The sequence below is a fragment of the Theropithecus gelada genome, chromosome 19 (genome assembly GCF_003255815.1).
Source record: "Theropithecus gelada isolate Dixy chromosome 19, Tgel_1.0, whole genome shotgun sequence".
Classification (NCBI taxonomy): domain Eukaryota; kingdom Metazoa; phylum Chordata; class Mammalia; order Primates; family Cercopithecidae; genus Theropithecus; species Theropithecus gelada.
Window position 1 is genome coordinate 17,363,982 of NC_037687.1, and position 23,834 is coordinate 17,387,815.

Sequence of the window (23,834 nt, forward strand, 5' to 3'; positions counted from 1 at the left end):
CTGAGCCTTCTCACACTTGGCATGCTGTTCCCTCTGCCAGGAATGCCTTTCCTTCCCTTGACTGCGTGAAAAGTTCCTGCCAGGTTTGGTGTCATCCCTTTGTGCCCCTTGTAGGGTGAGGACAGAAGGGGTCCCATTGGACAGGTGGGAAAACTGAAGCCCTGGGATGCTCAGGTACCATTAGGGTGGACTGGGACCCCAGCCCCTCCTGCCCCCTTACAGGATACCAAAGAGATATACGGGCTACCCCAAAAGACAGAGTCCCAGCCAGGGCAACAGCTCTTGTCCTTGGCTTCCTCCAGAGAAACAAGAGAGCGGGGAGCAGAAGTCAGATCATACATTTAAAGCTACATGAATGTCCCCATTGGAAATAAGACAGGAAACTCAAAACTGGGTGCCTGTAGTCCCAGCTATTTGGGAGGCTGAGGCAGAAGGATCACTGTAGCCCAGGAGTTCAAGACCAGCCTGGGCAATATAGAAAGATCCTGTCTCTTAAAATTAATAATTATAAATTAAAAAAATAAAAGCCCGGACGTGGTGGCTCACGCCTATTATTCCAACACTTTGGGAGGCTGAGGTGGGAGGATCACTTGAGGTCAGGAGTTTGAGATCAGCCTGGCCATCATGGTGAAACCTCATCTCTACTGAAAATAAAAAAAATTAGCTGGGTATGGTGGTGCACACGTGTAATCCCAGCTACTTAGGAGGCTGAGGCAGGAGAATCGCTTGAACCTGGGAAGCAGAGGTTGCACCGAGCCAAGATCGCACCACTGCACTCCACCCTGGGTAACAGAGCGAGGCTCTGTCTCAAAAATAAAAATAAGAATAAAAAGAGAGAGAGAGAGAAAAGGAAACTCAGGGGGCCAGGGCTTGAGGGGATAGGAAGATGGGAGGGTCTTAAATTTGGTTCCTTGCTTCTTTGGGCCAGGACTCAGAGAGCGTCACTGACACATCTGCCAATCTGTCTTGAATCTTAACAAATTGCAAAGGCCACAGGCTATTCCACAAGCCACGGGAGCCCCCCAAATGCAATGTCATGGGGGTGTTCCTGAAGTAGAGGACCCTTATAAAGCCTCTAAGGCCCAGAGAGGGGCAGCTCCTTGTCTAAGGTCACACAGCCAATCAACAGAGACCTAATCCAGAGGTCTGCCGGCAGGAGCTATAAAAAGGACAGGGAGTGTGGTTTGCCCTCTGGGTGAGCAGTGAAGGCGTGAGTCTCACACCCCCGGCTTCCGCTCCATAGCATGTCCAGCTGGGGGCCCAGGGTGCTGAATGATGGCCGGTCCTGTGGGCTAGGGGCCCAGCACAGCTTCATGAGCTCGTGAACCTGAGGGGCAGGGGACAGAGAATGGGGTCATGCCTGAACAATCAGAAGCACACGACTCCCATTCAGTGTATTTGTTTTTGTTTTTTTGAGACGGAGTCTAGCTCTGTTGTCCAGTCTGGAGTGCAATGGCATGATCTTGGCTCACTGCCACCTCCACTTCCCAGGTTCAAGCAATTATTCTGCCTCAGCTTCCCAAGTAGCTGGGATTACAGGTGCGTGCCACCACGCCCCGCTAATTTTGTAGTTTTAGTAGAGACGGGGTTTCACCATGTTGGCCAGGTTGGTTTCAAACTCCTGACCTCAGGTGATCCACCTGTCTCGGCCTCTCAAAGTGCTTGGATTATAGGCATGAGCCACTACACCCAGCCCCATTCAGTTTTAAAACACAAATTAAATTCCATCCCATCTCTGCTCCAAAACCTCCCATGGCTCCCTAGGGATCTTATTTATTTATTTATTTATTTATTTATTTATTTGAGACAAAGTTTCGCTCTTGTTGCCCAGGCTGGAATGCAGTGGCACGATCTCGACTCACTGCAACCTCTGCCTCCTGGGTTCAAGTGATTCTCTTGCCTCAGCCTCCCAAGTAGCTGGGATTACATGCACATAACACCATACCTGGCTAAGTTTGCATTTTTAGTAGAGACGGGGTTTCATCATGTTGGTCAGGCTGGTCTTGAACTCCTGACCTCATGTGATCCACTCGCCTCGGCCTCCCAAAGTGCTGGGATTACAGGCATGAGCCACCATGCCCAGCCCCTATGGATCTTAGAACACACTTCTTTCGAAACCACCCTGACCAACATGGAGAAACCCCGTCTTAACTAAAAATAAAAAAATAAAAAAATTAGGCCAGGGCTGGGCGCGGTGGCTCAAGCCTGTAATCCCAGCACTTTGGGAGGCCGAGAGGGGTGGATCACGAGGTCAGGAGATCGTAGACCATCCTGGCTAACACAGTGAAACCCCGTCTCTACTAAAACTACAAAAAAACTAGCCGGGCAAGGTGGCGGGCGCCTGTAGTCCCAGCTGCTCGGGAGGCTGAGGCAGGAGAATGGCGGGAACCCGGGAGGTGGAGCTTGCAGTGAGCTGAGATCCGGCCACTGCACTCCAGCCTGGGCGACAGAGCAAGACTCCGTCTCAAAAAAAAAAAAAAAAAAAAATTAGGCCGGGCACGGTGGCTCAGCACTTTGGGAGGCTGAGGCGGGCGGATCATGAGGTCAGGAGATCGAGACCATCCTGGCTAACATGGTGAAACCCTGTCTCTACTAAACATACAAAAAAAATTAGCCCGGCCGGGCGCGGTGGCTCAAGCCTGTAATCCCAGCACTTTGGGAGGCCGAGACGGGCGGATCACAAGGTCAGGAGATCGAGACCATCCTGGCTAACACGGTGAAACCCCGTCTCTACTAAAAAATACAAAAAACTAGCTGGGCGAGGTGGCGGGCGCCTGTAGTCCCAGCTACTTGGGAGGCTGAGGCAGGAGAATGGCGTAAACCCAGGAGGCGGGGCTTGCAGTGAGCTGAGATCGCGCCTCTGCACTCCAGCCTGGGCGACAGAGCAAGACTCCGTCTCAAAAAAAAAAAAAAAAAAATTAGCCGGGCCTGGTGGCGGGCGCCTGTAATCCCAGCTACCCGGGAATCTAAGGCAGGAGAATTGCTTGAACCTGGGAGATGGAGGTTGCAGTGAGCCGAGATCGCGCCATTGCACTCCAGCCTGGGCAACAAGAGCGAAACCCCCATCTCAAAAAAAAAAAAACCACCTCTCCACTGATGCCCTCCTTCGCTCATCTCCATCCCTCCTTGCCTCATTTGTTCCAGGCAGTCACACTTGCCTCCATGGCACTGGTGCTTAAACGCACCCAGCTCATTCCCTCCCCAAGGCCTTTGTCCCTTCTGCGTTTTCCACTGGAAATTTCTTCTCCTAGCTTTACTCGTGGGTAGACTTCTCCTCCTTCCAGCATTGTCCCCCTAAGAGGCCCTCTTTGACCACCCCCACCCCACCATTTCCCTCTGTTCATCTCTTTCTTTTTTTTTTTTTTTTTTGAGACGGAGTCTCACGCTGTCGCCTGGGCTGGAGTGCAGTGGCCGGATCTCAGCTCACTGCAAGCTCCGCCTCCCGGGTTTGCACCATTCTCCTGCCTCAGCCTCCCAAGTAGCTGGGACTACAGGCGCCCGCCACCTCGCCCGGCTAGTTTTTTGTATTTTTTAGTAGAGACGGGGTTTCACTGTGTTAGCCAAGATGGTCTCGATCTCCTGACCTCATGATCCGCCCGTCTCGGCCTCCCAAAGTGCTGGGATTACAGGCTTGAGCCACCGCGCCCAGCCCTGTTCATCTCTTTCAAGGCACTTATCACTACCAGAATTTTGTTTTATTGCTTTGTTTTTTTTTGAGACAGGGTGTCACTCTGTTGTCCATGCTGGAGTGCAGTGGCACAATAATGGCTCACTGCAGCCTTGACCTCCTGGGCTCAAGCAATCCTCCTGCCTCAACCTCTCTAGTAGCTGAAACCACAGGTGCATGTCACCACACGGGCTAATGCTTGTATTATTGTAGAGACAGGGTCTCACTATGTTGCCCAGGCTGGTTTGAACAGGAGGTGGAGGTTGTAGTGAGCTATAATTGCGCCCCAGCCTGGGCAACAGAGTGAGCCCCCATCTCTATGCTCTGACTTGCCTCACAGCAAGAGAGTAGCCAAGCGGGGGGTCAGGATCCTCATCAGCCTCACACTCTAGCCTCTCTCTCAGTCCAGAGACTCAGGTGCCAGCTGGCTTGCCCGAGACCCCTGCCCAATCTACAGACTGGGAAACTGAGGCTGGCGCTCACCTCAGCAGGGCAGGCAGGAGGCGCCGGCAGCCTCTGACCCTCCTCCAGCAGCTCCAGGAGGCGGCAGAGGGCGGGGACATCCCGCTCACATCCCATCATCCGCAGAAACTCCTAGAGTCAAGGAGGAGCGCATGTGGTGGGGGAGGGGCCTCCGTGGGTGGTGGAGGAGGGGCCACCGGTGGGTGGAGGGGAGGGGCCACCGTGGTGTGGGGAGGGGCCACCTGTGATGGAACGGAGAGGGGCTGCCTGCACCGTGAAGGGGTCAGAAAAGTGAGGTAGGGTCCTCCCCACTGAGGCCTATGATGCTGGGACCAGGTGACCCCATGCTAAAGAGGGACGCAGGCGCAGACAGGTTGGAGATTGGCCACGAGGGGCGTGGAGGGAGAAGAAGGCTGGGGGCCCACGGGAGCCGACTCACGGCCGAGGGGCTGCAGCTTTTGTCGCAGTAGGTGAAGAGCTCGTACAGGACGACCCCGAAGCTCCAGACGTCTGACTGGCGAGAGAAGATGTTGTCCGAGAGGGATTCGGGGGCATACCTGGGGAGGGGACAGGGAGGTCTTGAGATGCGAGGGTGGAGAAAAGACAGGAAGAGGGGGGCAGCCTTGGAATGGGGAACTGGTCAGGGTAGGTGGGGACTGTGACCAGGTCAGTCCCGTCTCCAGGATCTGGGTTTCCCTGGCTGTGGGACCGGTGGATTCTCCAGCCCCGGGAGGTATCTGGGAAGAGCCAAGGGGAGGGGGCGGGGCCAGCGTAGAGGGGCGGAGATGGGGCGGAGCCAGAGCCGAGGGAGGGGGAGGGACCAGAAGGGGGAAGGGCGGAACTAAGAGGGGGCCAGTACTGAGGGGCGGAGCCAAGGTGTTGGAGGGGTGGGGCTCTGATGCTTGGGCGGGGCGAGAGCTGAGAGAAGGGCGGGGCTAAGGCTGGGGGCAGCTGACAGCAGGGCAGCAGGAGACGGAGGAGCTCATGCTGTTGATGGGGCGGGGCTCTGGGGAGTGGGAGGGGACAAAGCTGGAGTGGAGGAAGGGCGGGGCTAAGGCTGGAGAACAAAGCAGCGGCAGGGGGCGGGGCCATGGCTGGGGGAGGAGCCAGAGCCGTGGGGAGTAGGGGCGGAGCCTGGGCGCGGGTTCCCCACCAGAAAATGGGGCTCTGGCCCGGCTCGCGGACCACGTAGTAGTCTTTGTCAAGCGGCAGCAGCTTAGCTAGGCCGAAGTCAGCGATCTTGACGTGTGCCTCGCTCTCCACCAGGATGTTTCGGGCGGCCAGGTCGCGGTGCACGCAGCGGCGGGAACCCAGGTACTCCATGCCCTGTGGGCGGGCGGTGTGAGCGTGCAGAGAGGATCCCAGGATAATCCGGCAGGCACCCCAAGCCTGACCTGGATTCTAACCCTAACCCAGACCCCAACTCTAACCCTACCCTCGAGTCATCCTTCACTGAAGTTCTGATCCTGAGCCCTAAGCCAACCCCACCACCCCCGAGACTTGGACCCCAAACTTCACTCCTCAGCCTTCACCGCGACCGCCACGCAGACCCCTGCCCAGGCCGAGCCAGCTGAATCCCCACAAGTCCCGGAGCGCCCCCTCGCACCTTGCAGATCTGCGAGGAGTAGAGCAGGAGGCGGCTGGCATCGAGGCGCGCGCGGTGCCGCTGCAGGAAGTCGCGCAAGCAGCCACTGGGCAGGTACTCCATGACCAGCCGCAGGCTCTGGCGGCCTGGAGAAGGCAGGGGCTGTCACAGCAGGGCCCAGCTGTGCTCCTCCCCTCATTCTTGTGTCCCTCTCTCCCTCAGTTTTGTGTCCCTCTCGCCCTCAGTTTTGCTGACTGTAATATGGGAACCGCGACAATTACACATGGCTATCTCTTGAGTACTTTCTACAACATACATTGATGTGTTTATATATCACGGCCAGGCGTAATGGCTCACGCCTGTAATCCCTCACTTGAGGTCAGGAGATCAAGACCAGCCTGGCCAACATGGTGAAAACCCATCTCTACTAAAAACATAAAAATTAGCTGGGTGCGGTGGCACGCTCCTGTAATCCCAGCTACTCGGGAGGCTGAGGCAGGAGAATCACTTGAACCTGGGAAGCAGAGGTTGCAGTAAGCCGAGATTGAGCCACTGCATTCCAGCCTGGGTGACAGAGCAAGACTCCGTCTCAAAAAAAACCAAATAAACAACAACAACAAAGTAAATATCACAATGACCCATTTTTCAGCTGGAGAAACTGAGGCTCAGAGAAGTTAAGGTTGCACAACTGGTAAGGGGTAGAGTCAGGATTCAAACCTGTAACCCATGTGAATCTGGATCAATCAATAATCACGTTCCCAGCCTACCTAAAGTGGCCTGGCAGGAAGGTAAGAATGTGCACTTTGAAAAGCACCCATACGTCTCAGTTCACTCATCCGGGACCTGGCTCACCCGGGCCGTAGCTGACACCACGATACTTGACAATGAAATCACTGTGCAGTGCTTTGAGGATCTGAATCTCCCGCTGGAAGTCCCTCTGCTGGTCTGGCCCGCTGTGCTGCAGCTGTTTCACGGCCACCAGGGCACCTGTGTTGTCGCCTAGCGGGTCATAGCGGCACAGCTCCACGCTGCCAAAGTTGCCCTGGGGGATAGCAGGACTGGTGTCCAGGCATCTGGATGCTGCTCTGCCCTCTCCAACCCATCCTGGCCCTGCCCACCTTACCTTGCCCAGCTGTGAGATGTACTTGAGGTGTCTCTCCTCGAAGATCGTGGGGTCTTGGCAGGCATAGAGCTGGGCACCATTCCACAGCCCATCACGAGGTGCCAGGGCACCAGGTGTGGGGTCTGAGAGGAGCTCATAGTCTGGGATGGGGGCATGGGCAGTGGTAAGCAGCGCCTCTCATCCTGGGCCCCACTCCTGAGTTGACTTGCGGTGCAACCTCCATCTGCATATTGACCCTCTCTGTGCATTATGGCAGGGCCATTGCAAGCCAAAGGGTACCTTGTGGAGACTGGAAAAAGGTGTCTCCCACTCCATCCCAGGCAAAGGAAGCCTCCTTGTGCAGTGCACACCCTGTGCAACTCCACATGGCTACAAAGATGGAGGATATAATGAGAACTCATTTCCCCAGTTCCACTGCTATGAAATGTGGCCACATGACTGAGCTCAGGCTGATGGACAAGATATGCTGGGTGACCCTCCAGTCCTGGCCCATGGAAACCTAGTATGGGGCCCTTCACACTCTCTCTTTTATCCACAAAGGATCCAACAGAGACCCAACACCAGAGGTGAGTGCAGCCACAAGGTGAGAGGTTCCTGTGGGCCTGGACACCCTCATCGAATAAAGACTAAATATCACACTGGGCATGGTTGTGTGTGCCTGTAATCCCAGCTACTTGGGAGACTAAGCCAGGAGGATTGTTTGAGCTGGTAATTCAAGACCAGCCTAGGGAACACAGCAAGACCCCATCACAAAAAAAAAAAAAAAAAATCCAGCCAGGCGTGGTGGCTCACGCCTGTAATCCCAATACTGGAGGCTGAGGTGGATGGATCTTTTTGAGACTGGGAGTTTGAGACTAGCTCAGCCACCATGTCAAAACCCTGTCTTTACTAAAAAATACAAAAATGTAGCCGTGTTTGGTGGCATACCCCTATAATCCTAGCTACTTGGGAGTCTGAGGCAGGAGAATTGCTTGAACCAGGGAGGCTGCAATGAGCCAAGATCGTACCACTGCACTCCAGCCTAGGTGACAGAGGAAGATGGTATCTCAAAAATATAAAATAAAATAAAATAAAAATGCATACAGGCATGCATCACCATGCCTGGCTGAATGATTTTTTTTTTTTTTTTTTTTTTTTGAGACGGAGTCTCGCTCTGTCGCCCAGGCTGGAGTGCAGTGGCCGGATCTCAGCTCACTGCAAGCTCCGCCTCCCGGGTTCACGCCATTCTCCGGCCTCAGCCTCCCGAGTAGCTGGGACTACAGGCGCCCGCCACCTCGCCCGGCTAGTTTTTTGTATGTCTTAATAGAGACGGGGTTTCACCGTGTTAGCCAGGATGGTCTCGATCTCCTGACCTCGTGATCCGCCCGTCTCGGCCTCCCAAAGTGCTGGGATTACAGGCTTGAGCCACCGTGCCCGGCCTTTTTTTTTTTTTTGAGAGATGGAGTTTTGCCATGTTGCCCAGGCTGGTCTGGAACTTCTGGGCTCAAGTGATACACCTACCTATAGCTGGAACTACAGGCATGAGCCACTGCACCCAGCCAAACATTTTTTTAAAAGAATGAAATGGGCCAGGTATGGTGGTTCACGCCTGTAATCCCAGCACTTTGGGAGGCCGAGGCGGGAGGATCACTTGAGGTCAGGAGTTCGAGACCAGCCTGACCAATATGGTGAAACCCCACATCTGCCAAAACTACAAAAATTAGCTGGGCATGGTGGCATGCACCTGTAATCCCAGCTACTTGGGAGTCTGAGGCAGGAGAATCACTTGAACCAGAGGTTCAAGGAGGCAGAGGTTGCAGTGAGCCGTGATTGTGCCACTGCACTCCAGCCTGGGCAACAGAGCAAGACTCTGTCTCAAAAATAAATAAATACATACATACATAAAATATCATCATGTTGAAACTTGAACTGAGGGGACTGTTTGTTACAGCAGCCATTGAAGCTCACACTGACTGTCACAGTCACCAGCCCCTCCAACCTTGCCAGACACACAAGGTGTGGCCTGCTGCAAACCACACTCCTTCCTCTGGGCCTAATATGACATCACCTTCCCACCCAACCCGGCCCAGCGGGCACCTGAAGAGATGAGGCTGTTGAGGTCACGAATGACGGCTCGGAAGGAGGGCCTCTGGACTGGCTCATAGGCCATGCACTGTTGAATTAGCAGGGCCAGCTCTGTCCACTTGGGGGCTGGCAGCTGCTGCCGGTCCTCATAAAATTGGAGTTTCTGAGGGTGAGAGGAGGAGTTGGTAATTCCCAACCCACCAGATGCACCCCAATCTCCCCAAACTGGGTATCAGTCTACACTTCTGTCAAAGTGGGGACTCGGAGACCGATGCCAGGTGAGAGACTCTGACCTTAGCAGGATCCAGGGTGCTGATGGGCATGGTGACGCCACTAAACACCTCCCAGACCGTGGCGCCGAAGCCCCACTTGTCAGCTTCCAAGCTAAGTGTCTGGGCCTTCCGAAGACACTCGGGAGCCACCCAGGGGATCCTGTCGGTGAGCACTGAGGGAATGGAAGTGGAATCAGGCATCCACTTCCTTACCCTGTTCAGCCCCTCCCTCCTCCACCTCCAGGAACTTACTCTCCAGGCTTAACACAGCAGGGCTGACCCCAGGGTCACTTAGCTTGATGAAGGGCGGGCTCCCATCAGTGCCCTCCCGAGCCAGGAGCACCTTCCGGGCGGAGACATTGCCATGGGGGAGGCCTTTGTCCTCCTAAGGGGGCCAGGCATAGGGAAATGCCAGGGAGGGTTTAATGAATGAAGAGTCTGTTTGGCAAACTCCTATACATCCTTCAAAGCCCATTTGGTACTGCTCAGATGGGCGTTTCCCATCTGGAGCAGGGACATGCTCCAGCATCATCCCTGACTCTTGACATCCTGTCTTGCCCCTCTAGTTCACCTCCTACACTGACCTGGCTATGTCCCTCCCCTTCTCAAACACCACCGCATCCTGTGACTCCCCAGTGCCTTTGACACAAAGTGAAGCTCCTCAACCTGGCATTCAAGGCCCTTGCTCAAGCTTCCAATGGACTTCCCTTCCACACTTGCACCCTGGTCTCCTGCCAACAGAACTGCCTGACAGACCCCAGGGGATGCAACACACTATCTAGCCTGCAGGCCTTTGCCTAGGCTGTTCCCACAGCCTGACGTGCCTGCCTTCCTTTCTTCTCTTGATGAACTTCTACACAACCTTCAAGGCCCCATCTCCAATGTTCCTTCTTCTAGGAAGCCTTTCTCCATGCCCACCCAGCCTTATCATTCACTATAGCCCCTGACATCCATGAATGACTTGTTGTCTTCTAGTGTTCTCACAACCTCAACCTAAAATGCCCTCCCCTTGAACATTTACCAAACTCCTATGCATACTACAGAGCCCACTCCCAATTCCTCTTCCACCCAGAGAAAGCCTTCCCTGGGAATGGAGGGTGGAGCAGGCAGAGGAGCACTCACCAGATAGTTGAGGGCGTAGGCCAGCTGTTTGACCACCTGCAGCTTCCAGCTGGCTGGCACCAGGTGGCCACGTTTTCGCAGATACGTGTCTATCGCCCCCAGGTGTACAAATTCTTGCACCATGGTGCCTGGTTGGCAGCAGGGAGAGGCAGGATTGGGTGTGTTGAGCAGGTTCTGCCAACACCCTGGCTCTCAGGGTCTCTCAAACTCTCATCTCTGTTCCCTCACCTGCTACCTCTGTTCATACTGTACTCACCTCTCCTCCCACCTCCATCTCTGAATGATTTGCCTGGAATGCCTGGAAGGTGCTGAGCCCTCTCTGTATCTGTATCTCACTTTTCTTTTCTTTTCTTTTCTTTCCTTCCTTCCTTCCTTCCTTCCTTCCTTCCTTCCTTTCTCTCTCTCTCTCTCTCTTTTTTCTTTTCTTTTTTTTTTTTTTTTTTTTTTTTTTTTGAGACGGAGTCTGGCTCTGTCGCCCAGGCTGGAGTGCAGTGGCTGGATCTCAGCTCACTGCAAGCTCCGCCTCCCGGGTTCACGCCATTCTCCTGCCTCAGCCTCCCGAGTAGCTGGGACTACAGGCACCCGCCACCGCGCCCGGCTAGTTTTTTGTATTTTTTAGTAGAGACGGGGTTTCACTGTGTTAGCCAGGATGGTCTCGATCTCCTGACCTTGTGATCTGCCCGTCTCGGCCTCCCAAAGTGCTGGGATTACAGGCTTGAGCCACCGCGCCCGGCCTCTTTCTTTTCTTTTCTTTTCTTTCTTTCTCTTTCTTTCACAGAGTCTCACTCTGTTGCCCAGGCTGGAGTGCAGTGGCGTGATCTCGGCTTACTACAACCTCCGCCTCCCGGATTCAACCTATTCTCCTGCCCCAGCCTCCCAAGTAGCTGGAACTACAGGCGCATGCCACCACACCCAGCTGATTTTGTATTTTTAGTAGAGACAGGGTCTTGCCATGTTGACCAGGCTGGTCTTGAACTCCTGATCTCAGGTGATCCACCCGCCTCGGCTTTTCAATTACAGGTGTGAGCCACCATGCCCAGCCTTTGTATCTTACTTCTAACCCTTTGCATGTTCTGTGTCCTCTGCCTAGAACACCAATCTTCCTTTCCTAATTCACACTTGTCCTTATCTTTCCAGCTTAGAATGCATCTCTGTCTACCCACAAGCATTGCCTGACCCCCAGGCTGGCCCTGCAGGCTCTCTGATCATCCACAGTGCCCCATGCTGCCCTCCTCGCCCCTCATCACGCCCTGCCTGTCACATTCTAGCCTCTGTCCCCAGCTCTTGGCCCATCCTGGACTCCCAAACAATGAAACCAAGGCTCAGAAAGGTTATGTGACCCGTGCAAAGCTGCAGAGATTAGAAAGTCAGATTTGTCCGACTTCAGATCATTCTGGGGCTGAGTATGGGTGGGAACCTGGAGCCACTTTCCAAGCATGATGATGAAGAGACATAAATAAAGGGTTACGAACACGGCCCCCATCCACGGAGGCCCAGTGTGTTGCCGGTGCTGTCATATAGAGGCTCAGAACAGAGGCGGGAAGAACAGCCTGGACTTGGGTGAGGCAGGGGTGGGGTGGGAGGGTGAGGGGCTCTCACTGTCTCCAGCCATGCACACGCCGTGGAGCAGCACGAGATGCCGGTACGACACTTGGCTCATCAAGCTCGCTGCTTCCAGGAATGACTGCGGAAGGTGGGAAGGGAAAGAAGATACATGGGTTCCTTCCACTCCAACAATCCCAAATTTTGGGCTCACAAACCTGCCTTAGGTGAACATCTGGCCACAGTTCACCTTTGGCCCTGGAGTCTGTCATTGGTGCACACAGCACTACCATGATTTTCTGATACAGGACGGAAGTTCCCACTATCATCTACTTTTTCTCTTTTTTTTTTTTTTTGAGATGGAGTCTCCCTCTGTCACCCAGACTGGAGTGCAGTGGCGCGATCTTGGCTCAGTGCAACCTCCACTTCCCAGGCTCAAGCGATTCTCCTGCCTCAGCCTCCCGAGTAGCTGGGATTACAGGCATGCACCACCAAGCTTGGCTGATTTTGTATTTTTAGTAGAGACGGGGTTTCTCCATGTTGGTCAGGCTGGTCTCCAACTCGCGACCTCAGATGGTCTGCCCGCCTCACCCTCCCAAAGTGCTGGGATTATAGGCATAAGCCACTGTGCCCGGCCTAAAATTTGTAAAGATGAGATGTCGCTAGGTTGCCTAGGCTGTTCTTGAACTCCTGGCTTCAAACCATCCTCCTGCCTCAGCCTCCCAAAGTGCTGGGATTACAGGCATGAGCCACCACGCCCAGGCCCCTGTGTGTTTTTAAATTTCTCTATATCCACGACCCCCTCTCCAGCCAGCCCTGACTCCAAAAGTCTGGTCCCCACCACTCTCACCTCCATGCAGTTCTTGTGCTTAGCATCCATCACTTTTAGCAGCACCTCTGTCTTTCGGGACTCCCCATCCACCGCCTCGTGACGACAGCCCCGGTAAATCTTGGTGAAGGACCCATGGCCCAGGTTCTCATGCTGAATGGTGAGGGGACAGCAGAAGGGGCCAGTGAGGGGGTTCCTGCAGGATCCCAGCCCAAGTGATACATAGCTGCTAGCCCCATTTTACAGATGGGAAAACCGAAGCAAGGCAAAGTTATAGCATGTGCCTGCGGCCACACATCTGAGTCTCTGGTCCATAGACTGAGGTATCGCCCCATTTCCCAGGGCCCCTTACCCACTCTAGGCTGTCAGCGGGGATCTTGTGAAATATCATCTGACTCAGCTGGCATTGGGACTGGGGCTGAACCAGGGAGGACGTGGGTGGGCTGCGACCTCTCTGGACCACGATCAAGTTGGACTTTTCTATGGGGAGAGGATGAGGGACAAAAACCAGAAATCAGCGGTGAAAAGTCCCCAAGGGTTAGCTAACTCATGCCTTAGTTTGGGGTAACTCTAGAAGCTGCCCTTGATGAAGACTTCAGGGCACATGGTTTTCTGTTGTTGTTGTTTTTGTTTTGTTGTTGCTGCTGTTGTTGAGATGGAGTCTCACTCTGTCACCCAGGCTAGGGGAGCAGTGGCGAGATCTCAGCTCACTGCAACCTCTGTCTCCCGGGTTCAAGCGATTCTCCTGCCTCAGCCTCCCGAGTAGCTGGGACTACAGGTGTGTGCCACCATGCCCGGCTAATTTTTTTTCTTTATTGAGACAGAGTCTCGCTCTGTCACCCAGGCTGGAGTGCAGTGGTGCGATCTCAGCTCACTGCAACCTCTGCCTCCCAGGGTCAAGTGATTCTCCTGCCTCAGCCTCCAGAGTAGCTGGGACTACACGTGTGTGCCACCACACCCGGCTAATTTTTGTATTTTTAGTAGAGATGGAGTTTCACCATGTTGGCCATGCTGGTCTCAAACTCCTGACCTCAAGTGATCCGTCTGCCTCAGCCCCCCAAAGTGCTGGGATTACAGACGTGAGCCATCGCGCCTGGCTGGCATATGGTTTACTTGAAAGGAGATCCAGAAAGCCCTCACAGGGATTTGGGATGAGAGACAAGGAAGGAAGGAGCCCTGCAGGGCGCTTTAATGAGCAAGTGGCACTGTGGACAACCAGAGCTCGGTTCTATTAGGGATTCTGGGAGACTCTGAAGAACTCACATCTCCGAGTTGTCCCGTCAGAGGGGTTTGTTGAAGAGTGAAATGCACCCAGAGCTGAGAGATGGAGAGAGACTAGGTGCAGGTGCCATGGCTCACATCTAGCTGTGCCTAGATCAAGCCAGACCTAAAGGTTATATATCTCTAACTTCCTGAGCCAATAAATCACCTTTTCTTTCCTAACCCACCTTGATCTGCAGTTTCTGCCACTTGCCACCCACACAGGAGTTGTCACAGACATAGAAAGCCAGGGTCCCAGATCAGCCACTCATTTCAGGGGAGGAGGGGGCTCACCTTTGGGTCTGGGGATACAGCAGGAGGTGAGGGTCACTGTGACCCCATCTACGTGCAGCCCCCCATCCCAGCAGGCTGCCAGGAGCTCTCGAAGACTGCTGTGGGATCGGCTGAGGCCAACCAGAAAGAAGCTCCCTGTGGGGCTGCGCCGAATGAGGCAACCCTTATAATCAGGACCAAGGGGGGTCTGCAAAAGAGGAGTGAACCCTGAGTGGGAGTGAGCAACACTCTCCCTCTGAGTCCTTCTTCCTTTTTTTTCTTGGAGACGGAGTCTGGCTCTGTCGCCCAGGCTGGAGTGCAATGGTGCGATCTCGGCTCACTGCAACCTCCGCCTCCTAGGTTCAAGCGATTCTCCTGCCTCAGCCTCCCGAGTAGCTGGGACTACAGGTGCGTGCCACCACGCCCAGCTAAGTTTTGTATTTTTAGTAGAGACAGGGTTTCACCATTCTGGCCAGGATGGTTTCAATCTCTTGACCTTGTGATCTGCCCACCTTGGCCTCCCAAAGTGCTGAAATTACAGGTGTGAGCCACTGTGCCTGGCTTTTTTTTTTTTTTCTCTTTTGAGACAGAGTCTCGCTCTGTTGCCCCAGGCTGGAGTGCAATGGCATGATCTCTGTTCACTGCAACCTCCATCTCCCAGATTCAAGCGACTCTCCTGCCTCAGCCTCCTGAGTAGCTGGGATTACAGGCTTGTGCCAACACACACAGCTAATTTTTGTATTTTTAGTAGAGACGGGGTTTCACCATGTTGGCCAGGCTGGTCTCGAACACCTGACCTCAGGTGATTTGCCTGCCTTGGCCTCCCAAAATGCTGGGATTACAGGCGTGAGCCACCGTGCCCAGTCTCAGTCCTTCCTCCTAAAGCACCACAAACTCATTCCAGTCTCTAGACCTTTGAATATGCTGTTCTGTTCACTGAGGGTATCTTTTCCCTCCTATTCTTCAGGAACCAAATGCTGACTGATCTTTTAAATCTCAACTCAAACATCACCTCCTCCAGAAAGCCCTCCACTACCCACCCTAGCCATAGACTGACCTGTACACAGACAGTGAGGAGGAAGCTGTCAAAGTCCTGGGGGCTGCGGCGGAGAACATAGGAGCCAGGACGTGAGCCCCCAATCTTAAGCTTGTTTATGGCAAAGTCCAGACTGTGGGGAAAGGTGAGAGGGAATGGGGAGGAGTCAGAGACAGAAGAAGACAGAGAGACCTGGGTTCAAATTCAGGTACCTCTGTAGCCCTGGAATCCTTGCCGGGTGACACTCTCCCCCCATTTATAAAATCAGCCATGGACAGGGAGTAGTGGCTGAAGCCTATAATCCCAGCACTTTGGGAGGCTGAGGCAGGCGGATCACGAGGTCAGGAGATCAACACCTTCCTGGCTAACACGGTGAAACTCCGTGTCTACTAATGATACAAAAAATTAGCCGGGTGTGATGGCAAGCACCTGTAGTCCCAGCTACGCGGAAGGCTGAGGCAGGAGAATGGTGTGAACCCAGGAAGTGGAGGCTGCAGTGAGCTGAGATCGTGCCACTGCACTCCAGCCTGGGCAACAGAGCCAGACTCCATCTCAAAAAAAAAAAAAATCGGCCGTAAGTCTTGGCGTCTTCCTGAGAGATTGTCTGTTTGTTTGTATTAATAGAGACAGGGTCTTTCTCGGTTTGGTTGCCCAGGCTGGAGTGCAATCTCAGCTCACTGCAGCCACCAACTCCCGGGCTCAAGTGATCCTCCTGCCTCAGCCTCCAGAGTCGCTGGGACTACAGGTCAACCACCACAGCCAGCTGTTTTTTGTTTTTGTTTTTGTTTTTGTAGAGATGGGGTCTCTCTTGTTGCCTAGACTGGTCTCCAACTCCTGAGTTCAAACAATCCTCCCGCCTTGGCCCCTCAAAGTGCTGGGATTGCAGATGTGCACCACTATGTCTGGCCCTTCCTGGGAGATTAAACAAGAGGCTGTAGGTGAAGGTGGGCGACTTATCCATCTTCAGGAAATGGCCCTAGGGTCAGAGAGAGAGAGAGAGTAGTGGTCGCCCTGTGCAGCAAAAGGAATACTTCAGCTTCACTGAGCGCTGACTGTGGGGCAGGTGTGGTTTGAGCACTTGATCCCTGTCCAGGGCTCCTGGAAGGTGAGGACACTGAAGCATGGACAACCTGCGTGGCCGCAGAGGCCGGGAATGGGGGACAGGTTCTTACGTGATGGGGCCGTGGCACTGCTCTGCCACCTCCTCCAGCAGCCTCGGCGGTGCCACCTCCTTGCAGAAGAAGTGCTGGGAGTCCGTGGTCAGCCGGAAGTAGCCGTCCACGAGCGCCACGAAAGACAGAGCCTCGGGCAGCCCCGGGAACTCGGCCTCCTGCGAGGGACAAGCGTCAGAGCCCAGTGCAACCGGAGGGTGCCGGTCCCGCCCTCGGGGTAAGGCTGGAGGGGAGGGGGATCCTGCACCCACCAAAATCTGGTTGTCTGTCCTCGTGACAGTGACCAGGCGGTGCTCCCCGGCCGGGCCAACGCGCGGGGCCTGCTTGATGCTAATGTCTACGATTTCTGGAAAGTCGCAGAAGGGCTGGAGGACCTGGGAAGGAGGGGGATACCGAAGTGGGGGCCCTGCTGGACCCTACCAAACCATGCCCATGAGCCCCCCAAACCACGCCATCCCCTTCCTTACCCCTTTCCCACTCAACCCTTCCAAGCCGCGCCCCCTCCTATCAACTCCAACTCTCTCAACCCCTCCCCTGCCCATCCCCAAACATCTCCCACCCACTCTGCCAATCCCCGCCTCCTTCTCTCTGCTGGTACCCCGCTCCTTGATCCCTGTCCCACTTCGCAGCCTCCCAGGTTTCGGAGCCTCACTCCGTCTCTTAGTCCTGCCTCATTCCAGCGCCCACCCACCCACTCCCTCCTCAACCCCTCCCATTTTCATTCCGGCGTCGCTCAGCCCCACCCTTCACTCAGTTTGCCCCTCCCACTCCCGTAGTCTCCTCCCTTCTTAAGCCCCGCCCCTCCTTAAGCCTCGCCCACTTCCCCATCTCTTTCGCTTTGGCTCCGCCCCACATCCCCGCCCACTCTCCAGCCCCTCCCGAGCCCCACCCCACGTTGGTCCCGCCCAGCGGAGGGTCCGCCCTCACCTCCTGTTCTCCCTGGGTCCAGGCGATGCCTCCGTCACCAGCCACGCGGAGCAGCCCCAGCCCGTCCTGGCCACCAGGGACCCCAGGGAGGCTCACGTGGAAGGTCTCGGCGGCCCCAGCCGGATCCAGCCGCTCCAGATCCATAATGTACTTGGCCATGAGCGAGTGCCGGTCGGCCTGGCAGGCGGCCACGCGGCGCAGGGCCCTGCGCACTGTCCTCCGAATACGCCTCCGCGTCACGAAGCTCAGGCCCTGGATCAGGTCGCGCAGGCTTGGGGGCAGGCAGGCCTTGTAGCTGCGGGGGTTGGAGGGGAGGGAGCCGGTCTTCAGCGTCGGGAGGAGTCACCGCGGGGACACACACAAACCCAGGCTTTAGGCCAGGGGCTGGGGTGCGGCCCCAGTTGGAGTAAGAGGCACATACAGACTCTCATTCAGGGTCAGGTATGGGGACAGGACCTCAGAGTAGGGGAGGGCCATTGGCGCCCACAGGTCGGACAGGGACCCCACAGGCCTTTTAGCTGGGGGAGGTCAGGTGTCTTTCGAGCTGGAGCCTGGAGGTGGAGAGGGCTGGGTTCGTGGGAGGCCCTGGGTCATGGGAACACCCTGAAAGCTTGCAGGGGAGCTCCATTTTGGGAGCCTGGCAAAGCCCCAGTGGAGTCCACGTTGTTCAGTCCCAAGCAGAGGCCGTCCTCACAGTCTGGTGGCTCTCACCTGACAGTCTTCAGCAGCTCTCCTGGCCGCTGGGCCTGCTCTCGCGCCATCCGGGCCAGGTCCAGCACGGCCAGGCTGAGACACTCACCCTGCTCCTTGAGGCTGAGGCCCACAGCGAGGCGCCCACTCACCAGGTCACTGCGGTGCTGGGGGGCCGCCACAGGGAGCATCAACTGAGGCGGCCCAACTTCAAGCCCTGAAGACCCCCCCAATCCTGGGCTGACCCCCACCCCTGGACTGCCACAGGGAGGGTCAGACGAGGCCCCACCTGATTGCAAGCCAGCCCTGATGTTGTCCCTCGGGCCCCCAACCCCTGGGTCAAACCCCAGGCGGAACCCCACCTGGGCAAAGAGGTGCTCCAGGACTGGCAGGTCAAGGATAGCGCTGGCCAAATCCTTGCGTAGCCCGAAGCGGTGGCACTTGTCCAGCCCAAACCAATTGGGGAAGTAAAAACTGTTAGGAGAGGAGAGAACCCTGGGATGAAAGTGCAACCCAGCCTCAGTAGGAGTGACAGTATGGTGGTGGGGCGGGGAGCGGGGGACAGATTCTGCAGAGGCCTCACAGAGCCCAGCTTGTACCTTTAATTTGCTGTGTGACCTTGGGCAAGTGACCCACCCTCTCTGTTCCGTTTCCTCATCTGAGAAATCAGTAGTGATCATATCCTCCCTGGGGCGGGGGTATGGGCACCTCGAAATGCAAGGAGATGATAAAATTGTACAATCCCTGGAGGCTGGGGGGGGCACTTCCTACCGAATCCTGTAGAGCAGGACTTGGGCGCTGGCATCCTCCACGGAGAAGATGTGGCTCGGGGGGAACCAGTAGGACAGGTCCTCCGTGGCCAGAGCAAATAGGGAGTGGTACACAGGCAGGATGCCTACAGGGGACGGTCCCATCAGCTCCCTCCTGAGTCACCCCATCGGTGGCTTCATGAGTGCCAGGATCATACCCAACCATCCAGATCCCTCCATACCTCAAGAGATGACCAGCTGTTCCCTTCATGTGCCGTCACACCTTTCAGTCTGCACAGGCCATTCCCTCTGCCTCAGAGGCTCACCCTGCACACCTTTCTCCATTACCAAACTCCTACTCATCCCCAAAGCCCCAGCTCCAATGCTGACTTCTGCAGGCAACTATTCCAGCTCCCAATCTTGGCCCCACACAGCCCTATCCTTCCCTCTGGCCTGATCTACTAGGGATGCACTCACCGCTGGCCTTGGCAGCCTGCACACACAGGTCCTCAGCCAAGTGGTCCCCAAAGGAGAAAGATAGGCGCTGGGGGGGCCCGGGGCCCCGAGCGGGCAGTAGCACGTGCAGGGCACCAGCCTCCGTGGACAAGAGGCTGCAGGAGCGCTGAGGGATCAGGGGTGTCTCCTCACTCGGAGGTGCCATGAGTGCAACTTGCCTGGGCCACAGAGAGAAAAAGCCCTTCAGTCCTGCTCAGAGAGGAATGGACTTCTGAGCGGGGAGGGCATGGAAAGGAGTAATGGAGGCCAGGCACGGGGGCTCATGCCTATAATCACCGTATTTTGGGAGACCAAGGCAGGGGGATCACTTGAGGTCAGGAGTCTGAGACCAGCCTGGCCAACATGGCAAAACCTTGTCTCTAAAAAGTGCAAAACTTAGCCGGGTGTGGTGGTGTGTCCCTGTAATCCCAGCAACTCAGGAGGCTGAGGCAGGACAATCACTTGAACCCGGGAGGCGGAGCTTGCAGTGAGCCAAGATCATGCCATTGCACTGCAGCCTGGACAACAGTGAGCCTCTGTCTCAAGAAGAAAAGGAAAGGAAAGGAAAGGAGAGGGGAGGGGAGGGGAGGGGAGGGGAGGGGAGACGGGGAGACAGGGGAGACAGGGGAGAGAGGGGAGAGAGGGGAGAGAGGGGAGAGAGGGAGGGAAGGAGGGAAGGAGGGAAGGAGGGAAGGAGGGAAGGAAGGAAGGAAGGAAGAAGGAAGCCTCCCTGGGATGGGCCCAGGAGGAAACCGACCCCCTGCTTCCCAGCTCCCAACACCTCCCACCCTCTCGCTCACTTGCCCTCGGAAACCTCAGCGCTCAGGGCCCCCAGCTGGGTGGGGCAAGTGGTGGGGCTTCGAGTCCCCTGAGAAAAATCGGGGAGAAAAAGCAGGTCACTCAAATTGACCTGAATGAAGAAGATCTGAAGAAAATATCGGGAAAAACAAACACAAACAAACAAAAACCTATGTTCCAGCAGGGCGCAGTGGCTCATACCTGTAACCCCATCACTGTGGGAGGCCAAGTAGGAAGGATAGCTTGAGACCAGGAGTTTGTTTTATGTTTTTTTGAGACAGAGTCTCGCGCTGTCGCCCAGGCTGGAGTGCAGTGGTGTGATCTCAGCTCACTGCAACTTCCGCCTCCCAAGTTCAAGAGATTCTCGTGCCTCAGCCACCCCAGTAGCTGGGATTACAGGTGGGCACCACCATGCCCAGCTAATTTTTTTGTATTTTTAGTAGAGATGGGGTTTCACTATGTTGTCCAGGCTGGTCTCAAACTCCTGACCTCAAGTGATCTGCCTGCCTCAGCCTCCCAAAATGCGGGATTACATGTGTGAGCCACCACGCCTGGCTGAGACCAGGAGTTTGAAACCAGCCTGGGCAATATAGTGAGACCGCCTCTCAAAAAGAAAAAAAAGCCTTGTAATCCCAGCACTTTGACAGGCGGAGTCGGGTGGATCACTTGAGGCTAGGAATTTGAGACCTCATCTCTAAAAAATTAGCAAGGCACGGTGGCACACCCCCATAGTCCCAGCTACTTGGGAGGCTGAGGCGGGAGGATACCTTCAGCTCTGCAGGTTGAGGCTGCATTGAGCTATGATCACACCACTGCATTCCAGCCTGGTCGACAGAGCAAGACCTTATCTCTAGAAAAAAAAACAACAACAACACGATACAAAACTATGATCCAAAATAATGCCCCGGGGCTGGGGTGGGGCGGCATTAATAAGGGATTTTTTTGGTTTTGGTTTTGGTTTTTTTTTGTGAGACAGAGTCTAGCTCTGTCTCCCAGGATGGAGTGCAGTGGCACAATCTCGGCTTACTCTGCATCCTGGGTTCAAGTGATTCTCCTGCCTCAGCCTCCCGAGTAGCTGGGATTATACAGGGGCACGCCACCATGCCCGGCTAATTTTTGTATTTTTGGTAGAGACGGTGTTTCACCCTGTTGGCGAGGCTGGTCTGGAACTCCTGACCTCAAGTGATCCTCCTGCCTCGGCCTCCCAAAGTGCTGGGATTACCAGTGTGAGAAACTGCTCGTGGCCTAACGAGGTTTAAGACAACCAGAGGACTAGGACCCCTAGGACTTAGCTTCCGCAGCTGTGAAAGGCTGACTCCACAGCAGCCTCAGTGAGGCGCTTTGCTGAGCCCAGTCCAGCCCTAAAGTGTCAACTCAATTAATCTGCATTAATTTGTATACTTCTTGATGATGTGCCGGTAAGCGATCAACAAAGCCTGTTAAACCAAACAGGAAGGGCAGTTGGCACAGCGGTGTGGTGGTTACCATGGGAAGGGAAGTCTTGTGGGGGAAAGAACCTTACCAAAGGGACACTTTGTTTTTTTTTGAGATGGAGTCTGGTTCTGTGACCCAGGCTGGAGTGCAGTGGCACGATCTCGGCTCACTACAAGCTCCGCCTCCTGGGTTCACGCCATTCTCCTGACTCAGCCTCCCGAGTAGCTGGGACTACAGGCGCCCGCCACCACGCCCGGCTAATTTTTCTATTTTTAGTAGAGTCGGGGTTTCACCGTGTTAGCCAGGATGATCTCGATCTCCTGACCTTGTGATCCACCCACCTCGGCCTCCCAAAGTGCTGGGATTACAGGCGTGAGCCACCGCGCCCGGCCCAAAGGGACACTTTGATGTCACCAATGCCCAGACCAAGAATGAGCACATTCCTAGTCCCAGGAACCTTGGAGAAGCCCCATGTCCCCCACAGAGAGATGATGCCTAGTTTTGCCCTTTATAGAAATAAAATCACACAGCATGTCCTCTTTATCTTCCCCTCAACATCAGTCAATCAAGTTGTTTTGTTTTGTTTTGTTTTGTTTTGAGACGGAGTCTCGCACTGTCACCCAGGCTGGAGTACAGTCGCACGATCTTGGCTCACTGTAGCCTCTGCCTCCTGGGTTCAAGCTATTCAGTCTCAGCTTTCCGAGTAGCTGGGATTACAGGTGCGCACCACTGTGCCCGGCTAATTTCTGTATTTTTAGTAGAGACGGGGTTTCACCATGTTGGCCAGGCTGGTCTCAAACTCCTGACCTCAGGTGATCCGCCCGTCTCGGCCTCCCAAAGTGCTGGGATTACAGGCGTGAGCCACCTCGCCTGGCCTTTTTCTTTCTTTTTTTTTTTTTTTTTTGAGATGGATTCTCATTCTGTCTCCCAGGCTGGGGTGCAGTGGCATGATCTCGGCTCACTACAAACTCCACCTCCCAGGTTCAAGCAATTCTCCTGCCTCAGCCTCCCGAGTAGCTGGAATTACAGGCACCCGCCACCATGCCTGGCTAATTTTTGTGTTTTTAGTAGAGATAGGGTTTCACCATGTTGACCAGGCTGATCTCAAACTCCTGACCTCCAGTGATCCACCTGCCTCGGCCTCCCAAAGTGTTGGGATTACAGGCCTGGGCCACTGTGCCCAGCCCCAATCAAGTTTAAAATAAAGCTTCAGTGGCAATGGCGCCCCGCTGCAATCCCAGCTACTCAGGAGGCTGAGGCAGAGGGATGGCTTGAGACCAGGAGTTAGAGACCTGCCTGAACAACATAGCAAGACCCCCTCTCCAAAACAAAAAAAAAAACGACTTAACAACATTTTTTTTTTTAAATATTGAACGAAAACAATGAAGTCAGAGGTGATGTTTGGGCCCAGAAAACGCCATGGGTTTTTTTTTGTTTGTTTTTTTAAAATGTTTGTAGAAATGGGGGTCTGGCTATGTTGCCCAGGCTGGTCTTGAACTCCTGGCCTCAAGCTCTCTTTTCGCCTCGGTATCCCGTTTATAATCCCCAGCGTTCTACATCCTGGCATGGTCGGGCACCCTGTGTCTGGACCGGGAAGGCTCGGAGGGTGGGGGATGGGAACTCCGCCCCCCAACCCCTCCTTCCCACCCCTCAACCTCACAGCCCCCATTGCGCATGCGCAGTGACCCCTCCAGGTCCTCAAGGCGGGCAACTCCGGGCCTTATTAAAAGCTGAGGTCCAGAGAAGCGAGCAATCGGAGGATGCGAGTCCCAGCTCGCGTCTGCCTGGCAGCTTTCCTCTGAGGCCTGGAAGGCGAGCTCACCTTTGCCCTGGCAGTACCCTGTGCCAGCCCAGCCATCCCTAGCCACCACCGTCCTCCCCCAGTGTCTGGGCAGAGCCCTGCGGCATCACCAGCTCTTACCTAGCAGGCAGGGACCCTGGACCTTCGAAGGGAGAGCAGAGCCGGGAGGCAGCGAGAGGAAAGTCCCACTCGGCTCCTTCCTGTGTGGGCCCCTTGGTTTCCTGAGCCACTGTCATTTACCGAAAGTCAGGGCCCTGTGGGAGACAGGGGCGGGGAGGCGGCCAAGGAGGGGCAGAAAGTTCCGGAAGCCTCTGCAGCAGCCGCCCCACTCAGACAGGCTGCTGGAGACCCCTAACCCAGAGGAACTGATGATAACACAGAGAAGGATCTGGGTCACACCGGGGGCTCAGCCGACTCTAGACCCACTTGTTAAGTGGGGGCTCTGGCCCGGCCCTTGTTGCCTCAGTTAATCCATCTGTAGCATGTGTGAGTTGAGCACCCAGTGGAACTAATTTTGCACCTAGGGAAGGAAA

The 23,834-nt window shown here is 55.2% G+C and overlaps 1 protein-coding gene across 1 annotated transcript; it reads right to left on the reverse strand.

The window, feature by feature from the left end:
• Positions 1 to 349: 349 nt before the first annotated feature.
• Positions 350 to 23,547, reverse strand: JAK3 (Janus kinase 3). The gene is made up of 24 exons (XM_025368746.1): positions 23,422 to 23,547; positions 19,251 to 19,447; positions 18,796 to 18,919; positions 18,387 to 18,498; positions 18,046 to 18,191; positions 17,335 to 17,629; positions 16,659 to 16,781; positions 16,408 to 16,565; positions 15,257 to 15,368; positions 14,221 to 14,407; positions 13,019 to 13,146; positions 12,688 to 12,819; positions 11,895 to 11,979; positions 10,296 to 10,423; positions 9,426 to 9,558; positions 9,195 to 9,346; positions 8,914 to 9,064; positions 6,838 to 6,977; positions 6,567 to 6,756; positions 5,736 to 5,860; positions 5,283 to 5,455; positions 4,569 to 4,686; positions 4,151 to 4,261; positions 350 to 1,327 (listed from the first exon to the last, which is right to left on the reverse strand). The coding sequence occupies exons 1-24, from the start codon at positions 23,535 to 23,537 to the stop codon at positions 1,160 to 1,162; spliced, it is 3,504 nt and encodes a 1,167-aa protein (XP_025224531.1). The 5' UTR covers positions 23,538 to 23,547; the 3' UTR covers positions 350 to 1,159.
• Between the last annotated feature and the right edge of the window lie 287 nt (positions 23,548 to 23,834).

Coding starts and splice junctions, on each gene's coding strand:
- JAK3 (XM_025368746.1), bottom strand. CDS start 23,537: ATGACAGTGGCTCAGGAAACCAAGGGGCCCACACAGGAAGGAGCCGAG. Junction 5,456..5,735: donor ACTCCTCGCAGATCTGCAAG/GTGCGAGGGGGC, acceptor GCCCGCCCACAG/GGCATGGAGTACCTGGGTTC. Junction 1,328..4,150: donor CTCCTGCCTGCCCTGCTGAG/GTGAGCGCCAGC, acceptor CCTGCCCCTCAG/GTTCACGAGCTCATGAAGCT.